At 35.7% G+C, this 20,283-nt stretch overlaps 1 protein-coding gene across 1 annotated transcript in view; it reads left to right on the top strand.

Annotated features, from left to right (window-relative positions):
* The first annotated feature begins 828 nt into the window (after nucleotides 1-828).
* The window catches only part of LOC149800594 (GTP-binding protein Rit2-like), a 34,861-nt gene continuing 15,406 nt past the window's right edge, over nucleotides 829-20,283 (top strand). The window contains exons 1-3 of the mRNA XM_089954572.1: nucleotides 829-1,160; nucleotides 12,549-12,605; nucleotides 14,562-14,635. Of these exons, the coding sequence (XP_089810698.1) occupies nucleotides 1,070-1,160; nucleotides 12,549-12,605; nucleotides 14,562-14,635 (222 nt within the window). The 5' untranslated portion in view covers nucleotides 829-1,069. The remainder of the gene's footprint in view (nucleotides 1,161-12,548; nucleotides 12,606-14,561; nucleotides 14,636-20,283) is intronic.

Here is a 20,283-nt window from a genome sequence, read left to right as displayed (position 1 = left end):
TATTCATGTGACTTTGAACCATCTAAACCCCATCAGCCAATGAGAAATTAACCTAAAGTCGCTATTAAGTCGCAGTATTGAGATTATTATTAGAAATTTTCAACACACGCTTAAGTATCTATATTCCTATGTAATTTTAGGCGCTTAACAGACCCTAGTCACGAAGAGAAAATCTAATTACCGATACTCTGCATTTACAGCCATGAATAAAACTTTAACAAATTAGATGAAGTCACCAGGAGTAAAAAAAAAAATATATATACATGTACATACCACTTAGCTAATTTATCTTTTGGATCTATCATCTATCGCAAGTCTTGTCCCAAATTACACCAATCAAAATAAAGGGAATTAAAAGTTCTTTTAATAGTATCTCAGATATGCAATGTCTTTTTTAAATAGCATGTGCAACCAGTGAGGAAATCCTAGGAAATTCTTTTTCTGTAAAAATCTAACCAATGCAAAATACGAAACTGTAGAGCGCCCCTAAAGACACGATCGGGCCGATCCATCTCAGCCTTTTTTGCCAGAGGCAACTCACCAAAGAGATAAAATTTATGTGTATTCTGCAAATACTTCCGAGGTTATTTTATGATCTGACGGAAATGACCGAGCGACGTTTCGATTCCATCAGAAAGACGAGAACGATATGAGAAGTCGAAGTTATTCGACTTGCATATTAAAGAGACGAGTGTAACCGAATGTTGGGGGTGGGGGTAAATAGCAATAAACCAATCAAATTACATATTATTTGTAATGACCAATAGACGCCGCTTTTTCATTTACGTACTTGTCTTATCCCGTGAACCATAAAAAAATATTTACTGGTCTATTTTTAGAAGTTATTTTATCACATATAAGCCCAGTTGGAATAGTTTGTGACTCAATTCGCCTGTATAATTAGCTAGAATATTGGAGACGCAGATTCATTTAATGTGAGATTGGCGTATAGCTAATTAATCGTACATTTTTTCAGGAGGGGTACATCTTTCTACAAGATATGGCCATTGACAAGCTTCAGATTGCAAGGTTAAAGAGTTTGTAAATATTTGTAAAATTTTGGCCCAAGATGACTTCATCGCAATCCATAGCAGCAAGTTCCAGAGGAGTCCGACTTTACAAGCTCGTTATACTCGGAGATGGCGGAGTTGGCAAAAGTGGTTTGTATATTGATTTTGGAGACTGGAATTATCAGAAAACTATCGTTGTTTGTAACCTTAATTTCAGCGCTCCGTTGCCCAAAGAAATTGACATGTCTGCTCATTCCACTTCGTCTTAGTAATCGTATGGAAATTAGAGCAGACAAATTATATCATTCTACAACCGGTCTCGAGAAAAAAATTAAATTATTCCTAGAAATCGGTGGTCGGTGGGGCTTTGCCATTCATTTCATAAAACCTTTTTGACAAAAAGTTGACATTTTAGTGAAACAATGTTCTGTTTTCTTAAAGATCATGAAGATTTGTTTAGCTATAGTCAGCCTCCAATCCATTATGAATTATATCCCACCTTCTATTTATCAAAGTAGTTACCTTGCGCAATTACAGTCTTAGTCAAACTGAAAGTTAACCATTTATATCATACAAATTTCAAACCATATCTTGCTCTTTCCAAGCAGATGTATGTAGTTTGGAAAAATATAGTCCATGTTGAGTGCAATTTTGGATCTATGCTATTTTTAGGAGACATATCACCTCCATCAGTGTTGATATAAATGTGGTGAGGGTCATTTTGTGGTGTGTTATTAGAATCATAGCAATATATGTCAGGATTACAAAATTTCCTGGGGCCCAGGGTGACAGAGTGGTCAAAGGTGCCCGACTTCTTAGATGACTGAAATTCACCTCTGTCTGCATGGGTTTGAGTCTGCAGCTCTATAAGACGGCTTGCCAGTAATTTTCCATGAGTCAGTGGTTCTTCTTACGTTTTTCCCCAGATATATTGGATGCTGTGTATAGCCTTTACATTTCCCCCCAGGTTCTTTCTCCACCAGATATATTGGATGCTGTTTATAGCCTTTATGTTTTCCCCCCGGGTTCTTTCTCCACCAGATATATTGGATGCTGTGTATAGCCTTTACGTTTTCCACCGGGTTCTTTCTCCTCCAGATATATTGGATGCTGTGTATAGCCTTTACATTTTCCCCCGGGTTCTGAAATCATTTGGTTATTGTTCAAGTTTAAAAGCTAATTGTTAATATATAATTTCATATTTCTAAAAGCATTTCAGGAATACTTCATTTTGACATTCAACATAAAGTCATGGTCAGTTAGGTACGTGTTTCATTTGAACATACTAAAGATGAAACTTCTTTGAATGGTTATCGCTTTGATTCAGTATCATCCTATGTCCATCATTTCCACCACAAATACAATATCTGACTATACTAATTAAATTGGTTTGTCAACTATATCTGGCACAAACACCTGTTGACACGAAAATTATTTGTACGTAAAAGTTCTGGCATAAAACACATACTGTGAAATTTTAATTCGTAACTGATAACGTATCCCAGAAATCATTGTCCGGAAATACTCTTTCAAGATGACAAGCTTAGGGATATGATATGAATTTAAAAATGTCAATATTGTCTGTTTGTAAACAAAAATAACTGCATTTCTATTTCATAGCAATATGCACAATCTCGGTTCAACTGCACTATTCTGTCTTTCGATATAAGCAAGGGAACATACAGCTATATTTTTATTTTCGTGCTATATGGCACTTAATTTTAAGTATAATCTATTTATCGTTTCGATGAAGTAAATGGTGACGTCTGTGAAAACAACCCATACTGCTGAATTAGCACTGGCATTTGATATGATGGAGATGAATTTAGTTGGAAATGTCTCCTGAACATTTTTTAGTAGAATTTACTATTGATGATTTATTTTTCTTGTAAATATATGTAGTGTGTACCCAGTCTAAAGAAATAAAGAATTTTTCATTATTTTGACAGAAAAAAGTCATTAAAAGTTATTTTTTATTAAAACAAATCATATCTTTCATGTTGCTTAATTTTTTTCATGAAGAACCTGGATTTCTTTCATAAAGAAATTTGCATCAATGTATATTTATGGTTAAAGATTTCTTTAAGTTACATTCTTCATTAAGTATTCACCTTTTCATGAAAACAAAAACTATGTAGTGTAAGGATTAACTTTCTCTAAAAGGTTTGCATCAACATGTAAAGTCAGTTTTTTGTGAAGAAAGTGATATTTTTGTTATTAATACTCATTTAATAAAATTTATCATGAAGATTTTGCACTACCCCAGCTGATACAGTGGCTTTGTAACCAAACAGTAAGTACATATTTAGTGAATGCAACTTTACCTACGGTGTACAGGTTCGGAGCTGTGGTTTAATGTGACCTCCTGCATTTTGTAATCAAGTCAGGAGGTATGGTGGATCAATGATTATGGTTAAAATACCAGACTTGCAGCTGAAATGCTGTGAGTTTGGATACATAATTATAGTCTATTATATTGTATTAAACTGGTTACCATGGCATGTCCTTGGGCAAGGCACTTTACTCTGATTGCCTCAGTACTAAATAGCCTACTTGTGTTGCTTTACTGCAAAATACGGAGCCCAAGCCTGTCTTTACCAGCCTATCCAGCAGTACAGTGTGCCAGGGTACCTTGTTAGATCAGTGTGGATTATGACTATTTTTACAATCATTACCTTATATTTATTTGGGTGGAAGAACACAACTGTTTCCACCAATTGCATTCATTGTACCTCATAAAGTACATTGTCTTGGCAGTTACTCAGTTAACACAATAAATGGATCATTTAACCATGAAAAGGGATGACATTTTGTTTTATTAGACCTGTCTGACATAAGACTACATGTGAACTCATCATAGTGAAAAATTTAAAGATTCAGCGGATTTATGATGGCTGGTGTTAGGTCATCCATCAGCAATTAACTGGTCTTGGGTTATCATATTGGTTTTAGCTTTTAGCAAGCTAATTGAAGACAGCCAAAAAATAAACATTAATATAAAAAATGTACATTAGCTATCCATGGATCTTTGGAGTGGCATAAATGCTGCTGGGTATTAGACTTAGTTAGATTCTTTTTACTTTCACTAATTACAGGTTAGTTAGATATCTAATCTATTCTCATCCCCTTTTCTTATTAGTCAGAGAAGGATACCCTTAATATTTTTGTGCATTTAATTTAATAAATCACCAAGGATACAATGTTCATAAAGACTGATTTTTTTCTTCTTTTGTTAAATTTTAAACCCTCAACAAAAAAGCTACTTTTACGTGAAAGAAAGTAAAATCTTCATTAAAGTTTTTCTCACAAAGACAAAGTTACTTTTGTGAAAGAGCACCATCTTCATGAAAATGTTTCTTCTTTTATTAAAAAGTGCCATCTTAATGAAATGGTTACTTTTGTGAAAAGGCTTCATAAGGAATGTTGCTTTCTTCTTGATGTAGTGCCTGTGAGTTATCCAGTGTACTAAAAGGAGGTAGCTGTAAATGTTGATGCAGATTTCATTAAATAATATATTTCCATAATTTAAAAAGTGCCACCTTACCATGAAGCTGGATATTAAAAAGAAAACCCTTCTTGAATAAGAGCTTTGTTACTTGATAGGAATTTTTTTTATGATTACTGTAATGTTTGACAGTATAGTTGTTTTTGAGTAAAGAATGCTTACTGTGTAATTTGAATACCTGTTACGATTAGGTGAACTTTGCCTAGCTTGCTGGCGATAACAATATTGCCTCCCCCCATTGCATATCTTATATAAATATAGTTGACACTTTGTTTTGTTGGTCTGTGTCTGCTGCGTTGGAGGATGCCATTTCAGGTGCAGTACACAAGTAGAACTAGAGCTACAGGACATGAAATTAAGATTTTTTTTCACTTACAGAAATAACATATTCTGACTTACAATTGATGTTTGTGTGATTTTTTTTTAGGACTTATAACTCAATATATTACTTTTATAACGAAGTAAGTGAAATATTAGGCTCTATATGGATAGGTACAGCATAAGTGAAAACAAAATTGATACATGCTTCACTTCCATTTCACGTATAAATTATATAAGCCATAATCTGTTAAGTATAAATGATATGGAAGTTCATGGTCTAAACAATTTCCAACTTTGATGGATCATACACATGAAGCTAATAAATTATTTGTTGTACTAACATTGAAAATGGTATTTTGTGACAAACATTCAGCTGTGTATATTCTAATAAAATCATAAATAGATAAAAAAAATAACTATCATTGAACACTTAATAATACTCTTTGACACCAAGAAGATTTTTTTTCAGTGGCAAAGGATCGAGCCCAAAAGATTTCCTGTGTGAACTTTATTGTTATTTAGACTTGGTCATGGTTTCATGTCTTGAATTTAACCCATGGCATTCTGCATCTACAAGCTGACATGTTCCGTTGGGTGGTTTTGTTTTGTTTGCATTTTGTGATTTTCAGCATCATATCCTATTAAAGTTTATTAGTCTTCTGTTATCAGCTGCAATGGAATGACCATCAAATGTGATTGAATACTACAATATTAGTATTAGCCTGCAGTAGAATGGCCATCAAATCTGATTGAAAACTACAATACTAATATTAGCCTGCAATAGAATGACCATCAAATCTGATTGAAAACTACAATACTAATATTAGCCTGCAGTAGAATGGCCATCAAATCTGATTGAAAACTACAATACTAATATTAGCCTGCAGTAGAATGGCCATCAATTCTCATTGAAAACTAAAATACTAATATTAGCCAGCAGTAGAATGGCCATCAAATCTGATTGAAAACTACAATACTAATATTAGCCAGCAGTAGAATGGCCATCAAATCTGATTGAAAACTACAATACTGATATTAGCCTGCAGTAGAAAGACCATCAAATCTGATTGAAAACTACAATATTAATATTAGCCTGAAGTAGAATGGCCCTCAAATCTGATTTAAAACTACAATATTAATATTAGCCTGCAGTAGAATGGCCATCAAATCTGATTGAAAACTACAGTACTAATATTAGTCTGCAGTAGAATGGCCATCAAATCTGATTGAAAACTAACATGCTAATATTAGCCTGCAGTAGAATGGCCATCAAATCTGATTGAAAACTAACATGCTAATATTAGCCTGCAGTAGAATGGCCATCAAATCTGATTGAAAACTACAATATTAATATTAGCCTGCAGTAGAAAGACCATCAAATCTGATTGAAAACTACAATACTAATATTAGCCTGCAGTTGAATGACCATTAAATCTGATTGAAAACTAACATGCTAATATTAGCCTGCAGTAGAATGGCCATCAAATCTGATTGAAAACTACAATATTAATATTAGCCTGCAGTAGAATGGCCATCAAATCTGATTGAAAACTACAATACTAATATTAGCCTGCAGTTGAATGACCATTAAATCTGATTGAAAACTAACATACTAATATTAGCCTGCAGTTGAGTGACCATCAAATCTGATTGAAAGCTACAATGCTAATATTAGCCAGCAGTAGAATGGCCATCAAATCTGATTGAAAACTACAATATTAATATTAGCCAGCAGTAGAATGGCCATCAAATCTGATTGAAAACTACAATTCTAATATTAGCCAACAGTAGAATGGCCATCAAATCTGATTGAAAACTACAATACTGATATTAGCCTGCAGTAGAAAGACCATCAAATCTGATTGAAAACTACAATATTAATATTAGCCTGAAGTAGAATGGCCCTCAAATCTGATTGAAAACTACAATATTAATATTAGCCTGCAGTAGAATGGCCATCAAATCTGATTGAAAACTACAGTACTAATATTAGCCTGCAGTAGAATGGCCATCAAATCTGATTGAAAACTAACATGCTAATATTAGCCTGCAGTAGAATGGCCATCAAATCTGATTGAAAACTAAAATACTAATATTAGACTGCAGTAGAATGGCCATCAAATCTGATTGAAATACTAATTTTAGCCTGCAGTGCACGATTCAGAACCTTTCAAATTTGGTCAAAAGGATCTTACTTGATGATGATGGATTCTGCCTGATGCATATCTTTGAAAGAGAAATTGTATTTATTTCTTGGGGGAATAACTTAAGTTTATGGTTATCACTTATTTCTTTTATTCTGCTAAAAATTGGATTGAATATTTTTTCATAAGATCAGAACTTGTAGGTAGCCATTTCCATGTACAGCTATAAATTCTGTGAAACTGATTTGTATTTATATAAGGACACGAGGGGAGGGGGGCTAGGGAAGAGACTTTCATTAAAAGCTCAAAATCAGTTTATTTAGTAGAAATTCACTTGGATCTAATGTATAAGTAGTGAGTGAATCACTTAAATGTAACTGTTATGTGAACTGGACTTCACTTACACAAGTGAAATGACTAATTCTGCTATATAGCACCTATAAGTGACCTTTAAGTGTAGTAGGTGACTGCCTCATAATTCACTTATAAGTGAAGTCTACTTCATTTATACGTTAAATACCTAATTTGCACATGAATTCTTAATTTGAATATAAAATCCTAATCCAGGCATCAGCAATCTTTCAGAATGGCTATACCAGGTCCACTCAATTGTAGAGTGTTGTGAGTCAGGTAACATTCATCCATTTAATTGAGTGATCATTTTTAGTACATACAGTACAAAACTACAACTTGTATTACATGCCTTTCCAAAGAGTCTGGTTTGCCACCATTGGCACATGTGCCATGGGTGGCAGACATCTGTCCTAATCACTGACCTTTATGTTGCTTATCAATGACCTATAAATAAAGAGAATACTGTAATTACTTATGAGCCCTTTAGTATTAATGAATTTAAGCAACCTTTTTAGCCGCACATTGTTTTGTTTTTTTTCATGAGAGAATTAACCCACAGGATCAGCCCAAAAATTGTTTTCTGCTCCTGCCAAACTTTCACTGACATTGTTAAAATAAAACAGAGGCCAGTTCAGTTTTTAATACAACATTTATTACTCATTAACCTGAAGCAATAGCGTTAGCTGTAGTGGCTCATTGGTTAGTGTGCCATACACACAATCAAAAGGGTGCAGGTTTGAATCTTACCAAGGTCAGCTATGTCCTTAGGCAAAGCACTTTGCTCCAATTGCCTCAGCACAATATTACTACTTGTGTTGCTATGCAAAAGCATCAAACAAGCAACAGACAAAACAATAGGAAATGTATTTCACCAACATAACTCAAAAATGGAGTACCCAGTACACATCAGTATTTTCTCCAAATACTCTGTGCAGAAGGTGCACAACATCACAGTCATTTCCTGGATCATACTTGAGCCATTTGTGTTTATTTTTCCAACAAATTGGGTACTTTTTCAGTCTCTTGATCACACTGTCTGTTGTCATTATCTAAATAATGCTGTTTTGGTGATGGCTGTGCACCTTGCAAATACTTCCATATTGTTCCAACTCTATTCCTGAAACTATGTAACCAAAAGAAACAAAACTGAACAAGTTTAGTAAAATCAACAAAGAATTTATTTCTTCACGTTTCAAAGAGAAAATTTAAGGAACACTTACAGTAATGTGAATTAAATCCCTAATAATCCTCAGTGTTCGTTTACAGGTCCAATAGTATCAAATATTCCAGCTGAATTCTAATATTCTTGAATGTCCTGATGTACCACACTGATGCAATCCAGAATGTCTTGGAATGAGTTAGGTGTTAATCTGAAGTTAATAAGCACTTAGTAATTCCAATAAATAATTTAAATAAATCTCTTCTCTTGGCGTCTGTCCATCTATGGGAGATGATGGTGTAGCTCCAGAGTAAGTTGTTTCTCCTTCTTTCTAGCTCTCTTTTCAGCTTGCTTTATGTTCCTGTCTTCCTCGGCTTTTTGAACATCCTATCTGATGTTTAGGTGCCAGGTGCAACGGTGATTAGCACAGCTCTCCCAGTCGTCGACATTGATGTTGGCTGTCTTTATGTCCTTCTTGCAACCATCTTTGTAGTGTAGTCATGATTGTCCAGACAGTCATGCGCCTTCTGCTAACTCCCCATATAACATGTCCTTGGGAATGCAGCATGGGTACATTCTCTTGACATGGCTGAGCCAGCGAAGGCACCTCTCGCTGAGAATGGAGAACATGCTGTTCATGTTGGCGCATTCCAGAACCTCTGTGTTGGGTACTTTGTCCTGCCACTGAATGTGTAGAATGCGCCACAAACATCTCGGGTGGAAGCTGTTGAGTTTCCTCTCATGTCTCAGATAGGTGGTCCATGTTTCGCTGCTGTAGAAGAATGTGCTGAGCACGCAGGCCTGGTAGACGTGCAGCTTAGTCTTCTCAGTGATGTTGGGGTTGTTCCAGACCCTCTTGTTCAGTCTGGCCATCACTGCTGCAGCCTTGGCAATCCTGCCATTCACCTCAGAATCAATGGAGAGTGAGCTGGAGATGTTAGACCCGAGGTATGTGAAGTTTTCAACAACTTCCAAGTTGTACTCATCGATGGTGACAGAGGGAGTGGAGTCTGCATCCTGCCCCATGACATTCATTTTCTTCATACTGATGGTCAGCCCAAACTCCTTACAGGCATGGGAGAGGCGGCATACCAGCTGCGGCAGTCCATCTTCCATTTGTGATGTCAAGGCTGCATCATCTACAAAGAACAGTTCATGGATGAGGACCTCTGTGACTTTAGTCGTAGCACAAAGACGGGCGATGTTGAACAGCTTGCAGTCAGCCCTGGTATGGATGGACACTCCCTCGCTGCAGTCCTTGAAGGCGTACTGGAGGAGCATGGAAAAGAAGATGGCAAAGAGCGTCGGCGCAAGGACACAGCCTTGTTTGACTCCACTGATGACTGTGAAGGCCTCCATTGCTGTGCTATTAAAGCACTGTGCTGTGAAAGTTCTCATGGAACAACATAATGAAAGTGGGCAGTCATGGGGGGGGGGGCAGCCAATCTTCTGCATGAGTCTGAAGAGTCCACTCCGACTGACCAAATCAAACGCCTTTGTCAGGTCTATGAAGGCAATGTAGAGTGACATCTGCTGCTCGCGACACTTCTCCTGAAACGTGTGTAGTGAGAAGATCATGTCTATAACTGACCTGCCTGCTCGAAAGCCACACTGGGGCTCTGGGTAGATGTGGGAGGCTAGGGTCAGCAAGTGCGCCAAGGCAACATGGGCGAAAGCCTATCCGACAGTGCTGAGGAGGGAGATGCCCCGGTAGTTGTTGCAGTTGCTACGGTCTCCTTTGTTCTTGTACAAAGTGATGATGTTGGCAGCACACATGTCCTGGGGGATGTGTCCCTGTTCCCAGCAGAGGCAGAGGAGTATGTGTTGGGGCTAGAGCAGTGCTGATTTCCTGCTCTTGAGGACTTAAGGCGGAATGCAGTCGCTTCCAGGAGCCTTCCCACAGTTAAGGCGATTAATGGCTTTTCCAAGCTCTTCCAGGGTGGGCAGTGTGTCTTGTTCCTTGATGACTGGCAGATCTGGGAAAGCATCCAGGGCGTTATCGGTGATGATGTTTTGGGTTGAATACAGCTTGAGATAGTGCTTGACCCATCACTGCAGTTGTTTCCTCGGGTCTGTGTTGACTTTGCCTGTCTTGGACTTGAGGGGGGCAGTCTTGGAGGTGGGGGGCTGTCACCTTCTTGATACCCTCATACATTCCTCTTGCTTTTCTGGTGTCGGTAGCTCTCTGTGTACTGGTGCAGAGGTTCATCCAATACGTGTTGGCACAGTGGCTGTTGGTCTCCTGAGCATTGCTCCTGGCAGTCCTGATGGCTTGTAGTGTACTGGTACTAGGTACAGCCTTGTATGCCAGGAGGGCTTTCCTCTTTGCTTCTGTCACAGGCTCCATCTCGCAGTTGGTCTCATACCAGTCGGCATTTGTGCACTCCTTCTTCCCGTAAGCAGTGATGGCTGAATTGTACACAGAGTCACGGAGGTGGGAACAATTGGAGTCAATGATGTCATCAGTTGTCGCTTTGGTGAGAGCTTCCTGCAGTTTGCTGGTGAACTGCTGTTTTCTCTGGGTTGCTTGCACATCAGGTGTTGATGCATGGTCGACCCTTCATCTTGGCATGGTGCAGCTTCTTGGGTATTATTCCCACCTTGCTGGCCACAAGGGAATGGTCCATGTCGCAGTAGGCACTGTGGTAGCTGTGGATGAGGACACTGGCCAGTTCTGCATACCTGGTGATGACGAGGTGTAGCTGGTGCCAGTGGCATGAATGTGGGTGTCTCCATGACACCTAGTGGATCTCCTTGCATTTGAAGAAAGTGTTGTCACACATAGGCAGTGGGAGCAGCTGCAGACTCTGGTCATGGATTCCCACAGACGGATATAAAACAGGAAAGAATTATTTGTTTATCAAGTACTTATTTATGCACATACCCACTTGATCTAGATATAAGTCATTCTGATGGAAAATTCCATCAAACTGTAAACAAGTCTCATTCTAGAACATTGAGAATAGTGTGGACTCTAAAGCTGTGTCACCACCTTATTTATATCTTACAACATTGACAAAACGTTAGCTGTATAAAACTGTTGTTTAGAAATGACTGTTATCTTAAAATACATTCCACAATCATTTACAAAAATTGAGCACACAATATAGATATACACCACAAATATATATACAATTGTCCAAGCACAATGCATTGCATGTTTATGAACAACAAAATAAAAATTACCAAACATTGTTTGTATAGTGCAGGATTATTCACTGAGTAGGCAAGCCTGACCCTATTATATTTGATCAATAGTAGCCTGATACCCTATACCTCTTGTTGTCATCAATAACGAAATCATTGCTTGGGAGCAGTCCACCAGGCTAGTTATACATGTGCATTGACCATTTTGACAACAATCACAATATTGATGAGTGGCTTAACACCTGTCCATTTGCACAATAAGCATTTATTGTTCCTTGTCAGGTGCATAATGATAGTAAGTACTCAGTTCACACAATAAACAGAACAGTTGACCATTAAATGATATACTAACTCGGGACTACTTGTTAACTGTTAAGTATCCAGTGGTCATTTTCACAGTTCTAATGGATTAGTAATGGCTGGGTTTTAGTGATCTGTCTGCAAAATTACAAACTGAGGATAGTGGGTTAACATTAATTTTGTACCCTGGAGCTAACCTGCTTTGCTGCACATATCAGCGTACATGACGTTGCATGAAAAATCAAAAAAGGACAAAGCCTGAAGAAATCTACTAATAAATAATTATATTTCACAAGAATAATATAATGGTAAATACATGGAGTCTAGGTATGTTGCCTGATAATTTTCACCATAAATAAAATAACAGGTAGTTGAGCTTATTTAAGGGCTTGACACAGATCAGATCAGATAACATGATGTGTCCTTGGGCAAAGCATGTTGTTCTATTTTCCATGCCATGATATAAACTTTGCAGTGTTGCTCTGTCATACAACACCAGAAACCACACCAAACCAGTATATTTTCTGCTGCATTCCAGCAATTTTTGAAGACAAAAGTTTGTTAAATGATAAAATAATTGAAATAATCTTGTCCTGTTTGTATTTCAGCACTGGTGATACAGTTTGTCAGCCACAGATTTCTTGAATACCATGACCCAACCATAGGTTAGTACAGTATTGAAAGTAACTTTTATTTATTGGTTCAAGTACAGTGTGACCCTGCTGTAACACACTCCGTTATAATACTAATTCGGATATAACACAGTTGTGGTGTGGCTCCCAAAATTTCATATACAGTGTGAGCCCGCTCTAGCGCACTCCGTTATAACGCGAATTTGGATATAACATGGTTGTGGCATGGCTTCCAAAATTTTATATACATGCATTTTTCACACACACGGAAAAAAAATTATTTCTGAAAACTACACAAGAAAAAACGTAAAACATTTATTATCATTTTGGGGAAGAGATCACGCATGAATAATAACGATCGTGGAGTGGCTCCTGAAATTTTATATGTATTTTTCTCGTACACAAAAAAAAAGTTTTTTCTTCATAAAAGTACAAAAAATAAAGTGTAAAATGTTTCTTCTAGTGTCACGTATGGCTTTGCCAATATTGCAAACTGTGATTTTATTTTCCTAATTGGTGGCAAAATATATCATCTGGCAATTTTATTTTTATTGGTGACATTGTTGGCTGTTTAAATTTGTATATACAACATTTGGTTTGGAGTGGAGAAATTCAGAGTCCCCATGAAAGGAATTCGCAAACCTGATACAAAATGCACTTGAATTTATCTATTGTTACATAAACAATTTTTTTGTCCATATTGACAAGCCATCTTAACAGTGTATTGTTATATCATAATCCACTTATGTTGTCATCGAGCATGAGTACTGTATGTTGTGAGATATCCGCTTTCTGGGTACCTGATCCAAAGGAAATTGTATCATATGTGAACCTGAACTGCTTTGTTGTAAATTCATACATGTCAACCCCCTGAGAGAGATAAGGGTAATTATTACTAATATAAGTGGCAAAAAAATTTTAATCTGAGCATACAAAGAGCAGTTTATATATTACATGCCATAATAACAGAAAAATTATTGAAAACTGTACATTTATTTATGCTATTTACCTGGATCGGCAGTTAGTTAAAAGTCTCTTCACAAATCGACTAAATCCGTATGGATTAGTAGGAGAATACAGACACAGAATAAAATGATAAATTATTTAAACATTCATTTTAACTAGTCTACATCACGTTTACTTTCTCTGAAAGGTCATAAAGTCCACACATTCTGAATGCTGTATTACATCACTGTCGAATTCCTCTTTCAAAATTTGTAAAGCACTATTGATTTGTCCTTTTCCTGATGCAACATGTTCTTCAGTTTAACAAAATCCCTCTTTAACATTTTTTGGTCATATAATATCCATTAGTCGAATCAATAAAGCCCATTTCCACAATATTTGGCACACGTTTTTTTCAGTATAGACTGGTTTGCAATGCAGTTGTGTATCAGACTATAATGAATCTAACAAATGTTTTTAAAATTCAAGAAAGTTGTCTGTACATTTACAATAAATAGACAAAAAGGAAACTGACGTAAATATAAGATCAGTAGACGGAGGTCTATGAGGAATCATAACATGAGCTTTGAACTGTACCTGTTATTCTGTGTGTCGCTCGCTCCTGACGTCAGAAGATATAATAGCTAATTTTATTACCTGGGTAATTATGAACTGGTGGCAACCAGAGAACCCGGGTACCCATTGATACCTTTTTAACTAAATGTTTAAAATTAAATTAGTTTGTGTAATTTAAATGCAAACTATTTCATTTTGCATTTTTAGTCAATTTCTTTTTTGTAAATATGCAGCTTATCTTGAGTTCTGTGGGTTTTCAAAAATACTGTGTTCCCTTGAGTTTTTGCTGCATTTTTTCAAGCAGAAAAATGGCGGTAAATTGAGGTTGGTCAGTTCTGTTTCCAGAACATTTTAGATGAAAGACTTAATAGTGATAAGTAAGATTGGTGCTAAATCAAAGGGTATAATCCGTATAGAATAAAGTTTATATTTTTTTCTTCTCTGTAAGATCTTAACTTTTCATTACAGAAGATTCATACCAGCAGCAAGCCAGAATTGATGGGGAGCCAGCAAAATTGGACATTCTGGACACTGCTGGACAGGTTTGCCATTCATATTTGAATATTACAACATAACAAGATTATTCTGTTATTTGTATTGCAGGTAAATATGTCAGAAAGATTTAACATTGGAAATATGTTGATTTAACAAATAAATGGCATAAAGTGCAGTGATTTACTTAATTTTTTTGCATGATTTCACATGCTAATAAAATCTTCCCACATTGTTGGTCACCTACCAAAGAGAACATTGCACTGGAAATGGATGCAGTAGTGATGTTCTGATACTGTACATCACCAACAAAATGTCATGCTTAGTGGTTCACCGTATCGGCCACTGTATTGAAGGTAACACTGTATAGGTTTGGAATCCACGTACACACACACTGCAATACAGAGAACTATGTTATGTATATTTAATTTGCATTGTATGTTATTTTTTTTAATTTTGTTAACATGCTATTGTAATGTAACATTGTATGTTGGACTTGACCTTGTCCAAAATTGGCATTTGTGCTTGACCTGAATTGACTTTTATCTGTAAACAACTAATACATAGCTAAATTATTTTCTATGCGTATGGGTTTAAAATCAGAATTATTATCAATAGAAGTAAATATGTTTAGTTGGGTCTAGGCCTAGGTTTTGGAATTTCCTTAGTGTATTTGACATAGTCCAGGTTCTGGTTTCTAATAATAACTAATATTTTTATTTTGAAAACATCAGGATCATTCTAGAAGGTTATTTCCCATTTATAGGTAATATTTTTTTTTTATAGAAAATGCTAATTGTGACCTGAAGTCAATTAGAGAACTATATAATCTTGTAAATGAGAGAATTTTTCTTTTGTTCTTTAAGACTTAGCACAGTCAAGTTGTATTATAAATTGTGTTCAGTATTTCATTTCAGGCTGGAATTTTATTTCTTCAAATTATTGAATTCAAGTGATTATTTTCTCTGAAAATACAAAAGTGCTCTCATAAAATTCTTGGATAGAGACATTCACTGGAATTTTTAGTGAATTCAAACCTGAAAGTATATTACTGTGATTGGACAAAAGACTGTTGGCATATCAACACTCTAAGAGCTACCACAGACACATCATCACCTTCAGTTTCAAATTTAATTTGGACCGACTGAATTTTGTTCAGGACTATAAATTATTAAGACTTGAGTCTGTAATTCTAGGATTATTTTGGGATATAATTCATAATACCATAAGTTCTTATTTTTCATTTTCACTTTGTATTCTAGGGAAATTAATTATTTGTTGAATTTCACTAAGCTTGTTGCTTTTCATTCTTTTCTGTTACTTATTTTAAGAGCATAGACTCATAACAGCTAATATGGAGTATTATATTTACTTAATAGGTTCTGTCCTTGGCATTTGTACATTACAATCAATATGAGTTTGTTCAAAATAAAAAAGAACAGTCTGTATCACTGTCACTGGAAACAAAAAAGCTGTGGAAGTTATCATTCCCTGTAATGTCAGTGTTGGCACTTGGTCCTACATGCATTTTCAGTGTCCTTTGTAGAGTATAATTGCTAATGTTTTGTATATCTTCATTGTGTGTAGTATCATTAATGATAATAGTTGTAAAGGTTATTTAGTTAATAATACTTCACTGGTTTTCGAAATTATACAAAACTTGTTGGTTTTTGCTCTTTCTTGATACTTATTTTAAGACCTTGAATTATACAACTCATTTTATTGGTTTTATGAAAACATCTTGATATTATCACAGTGATAACATAAAGAAAGTGGAGATGTCGTAATGCAACTGATAATATAAAGTTTTTTAAGAAATCTAGGAGTCTTCCAAAGAAAGTAAATGATTTTATGAAGATCTTTTTCTATGCTACAAATTACTTTTTTCACTACCAATTTTAAGGGATGCAACTCTTATGGTAACTAAAAATTGTCATCTCACTAGAAAACTACAGTAATTATTAAATCCTTCCTCTCAGCATGTGTGTTTGCATATGTGCAGTCTCGGCATTTGATGCCATTGTCTTTTTCCAGCTGACGAGGCTCTACAAATTTCCAAGGTCAAGGTCATGAGCTTATGGTATGGTCTACCGTCTGTCATCCAGTTGCTTTTACTATTTCATCTTGCCTAAACTGCTTAGCAGAATTTGTCTAAAAATTGACATAGCATCCTGGCATTACACTTTTTTAAAATTTTGTTCAAACAATTGCTGATTTGCTGTTGGACATGGCCATCTATACTAAGAACAGAACAAATTTAACTAACTTCTTCCTAAGATCTGTACAACAGAATGTTACCAAATTTGAGAAAAAAACATCCTGACAAGATTCTATTTAAAAAATTTTGTAATGATGCAGTTTTAATCTTATATATGGCTGTTGTTACTAAATATATTTAAAAAACTAATGATGGTTTCTTACTTTAAAAAAATGCTGAACAAAATTTGACCAGATTTAACAGGAAGTATTGTGGTACAAAGGTCTTTATTTTTTTCTTCGAATATTGATGATCAGAAACATCTTAAAAAAAGAACAACATAGTTTGTCCAAATTTTGACAGAAAGCATCCTGGCTTTGATGGAAGTTATTAAAGTGATGTGAGGTCCACTAGGGTCTCTTGTTTGTTTTCAAAAACCTGTCTTAGAGAGACACCTCTTTTTTAAGATATGATTGTACTCATGTCTTCTGATAAACACTGCTGTCCTAAAAATGCAGTCAACCTTTGAAAGTTGTTGGGACTTTGGAGTGAGGGTCAGAAAATGAAATTTACAAAAATAAGATTAACATAGAGATGTGATGCTTTGTTGAAGAACATTAGGTTTTAGGGAGAGACCTTAGTTGCAGCCACCTTCATAATAATTATTTGGTGATGATTGTGAGATGATGCACATTTGCAAAATGGATGAGTTACTAAAGTTCAGTTTCCCTGAATACATATTGGACACTAGTTGGTTAGCATGCTACTAGTTCTGTCACATTATAAGTGTGTGTGAGATTTGGATTTTTAATGTTACTTTTGAAAATTTTTAGTTATGTTGCTATGTCTGCTGTGTGGCAGTTGATAGTGATGTCTAGCATTGGGACATCATGTAGCATCATGTCCAACCCAGGTACATTATCCTGACACCAGTATGACCAGTCCTAACACTACATCTTAATGCTTTGCACCAAACAAGGCAGCTGCTAGTACTATCGTTATGTATTTAGTATGATTCAGAGGAGGGGGTTGAACCTGCAATCTTGTCACATTATAGGCACTGGTTTAATGATATGGTATATATTGGTACACCACCATATCAGTTTTGTCATTTTCATAGTGAAGGTAGGCATAAATTTAAAATCACAGTGAAATGTGAACTAAGCTGATATTCAAACCTAACCTGTGTCCTAGATGAGAAGAGCTTATGGGATGGTCTTTTGTCCATAGTCCATCTATCCATTAGCACATTTATTATTGCTATTCCTCTGAAACCATTTGAAGGATTGCCTTGAAACTTTACATACGCACATTTGTCCCATGGTCTGCTTGATCCTAAATGAAAATAGTGCTGCTCATACATCCAGTATAACAACCACAGTGGCCAAATTAAAAATTTAGTTTTTACTGCTCCTATTGAATGGACGGACATATAAACTCGACCAACGTTTATTTAATCCCGTAATAATGACCACTTATACATTCTATAAACAAAACGCACAAAAAAAAAAGACTGGCTACCAGTATCTAAAATTTTGTAGGTATGTTTTTGGTGTTTTATATTTTCTGTTGTAAACTAGACTAAAGTTTATGTAGATTATTCCAGCACGTAGCCTGGTTCCTGGCCTTATCGTAGCAAGTGCCCATATGTACGGGTAGGAACCCAGTATCCAGTTAGATGAATGACCATATCACAAGAACTGAGACCGACACCACTGACCATTATATTATCATTTGTAACAATAATCACTTGAATAGTTAAGATTGTTCTGATTAAAAACGTGCATAAAAAGAACAAAACCACCCCTGAAAAGTTTGACAGTTGGTACGGTCCATAAACCAGGCAAATGTACTTGGCTCATATTGCCAAAATTAAGGTAGTGGTTGCATATATTATTTGTCTTTAGAGTTAATCTCTGTTGCCTGGGGGTGTCTATTAAACCAACAAGTGAGAATCATTTGCTGGATTTGCTTTATAGCATTAAAGGCTTGTGATGTTTGTTGCTTTTGTTCTCCCCACCCCCAATGTTAAGTGATTTCATCACAGTCACCAAGCTGTCATCTATTCAAGCTGGAGTGACTGGGTCACACACTTTGTTTATAGAGTTAATCCCTGTATGTGTTCTTTGAATTAAGTCGTTGACTTTTGTCTCTGAGGAAATGATTGTGTTTTTGGATGAGATAGCTGTTTCTTTTTATTTCATTAATTAGAATGCAATGCACATGTATATATTTTTCCTATTTTCCCAAAGCCTTGTGAAAACTGTCTTTACAGTCAATATTAAAACTGAGTGCCAATAATTATTTTTTTACTTTGTACCTTAATTACAATGGAAGAACCTCCAACTAAAAAGAGGCAAATTTTAATGCTGGAGAAAATAGTTATTATAACTGAAAGAAGTGAAAAAAGAGCAGACCACTTGCAAAATAGTGGTTTAAACATCAATAAAACAAATTTAGGGTGTTATAAAGGAAAAGGAATAAGTCAGAAATGATTTCATATGCTAACACATGTACATGTGGTCTTCAAATGTAAAGTTTATCTTTATTGTTATATAATTTTGTTTTCAGATGAATGCATACATTATTTTAGCAAGAACTGTTAATAAAGAATAGAATATATGTACCATGATTGTGGTTATTTTTCTCTAAATTGTTCTGAAACTAGACCTTGGAAACTAGACTTTTTGTACAACCCTGTTATGAGAGGGCACCTGTATTGACATGTTGTTTTCACCAGTTGACTTCTTATGATGTTTAGTTGGTCCTAAGTGAAAAATGGTGCTGATCTGATGTCTAATATGGCCACCAGTGGGCAGCTTGAAAATCTTGTTATAGAGTCTTCTTCTGAATGAATGCTCTTATTCAGTTTTGTTGGTCCAAGGTTAAAAATGGTGCTGAGGTGATGTCTGGTATGTGACCATCTTGAAAATCTTGTTTTCACCACTAGTCTTAAATGTGTGGAAAGTTATGATTTTGTTCAGCCAAAACAAAATGAAAATAGATCGATGATGATCTTAGTCGATCTGTATTCAGAATTTTAGCCTTTATTATTACACTGGACAACAAATTTTTACAAAAGTCATGTTACTGAAATAAAATTAGTCAATTCTTATCAATTTTTATGTGCTGAACACGAATATGACAGTCAAATTGCAAAATTGGCTCTAGTTTTTTTGTAATCTGCAAGAAATTAATGTTTACATAACGAAATGCATTCCAATAGTAAAAGGTCAACTGTAATAGCCTACCTATAAAAAATCAAGTCATTGACTACATCTTAGATTTCTTCGCCTGTCTCTTGTACAGCTGTTCGGGAGCATCTCTGAGGAGTGTCCAGCAGTAGTCAGCCAGCATTGTAGTGGACCATTTTCCCTGGTATCTTTGTTCCATTGTTGCGATATCTTGATGAAAACGTTCGCCGTGTTCATCACTAACAATACCACAGTTGCTAGGAAAGAAATCCAAATGGGAATGAAGGAAGTGAATCTTTAGAGACAT

The sequence above is a fragment of the Sinohyriopsis cumingii genome, chromosome 4 (assembly GCF_028554795.1).
Source record: "Sinohyriopsis cumingii isolate HCF-2022 chromosome 4, ASM2855479v2, whole genome shotgun sequence".
Classification (NCBI taxonomy): Eukaryota; Metazoa; Mollusca; class Bivalvia; order Unionida; family Unionidae; genus Sinohyriopsis; species Sinohyriopsis cumingii.
The sequence above is the reverse complement of the archived record's forward strand: the minus strand, read 5'-3'. Positions and strand labels throughout refer to the sequence as shown.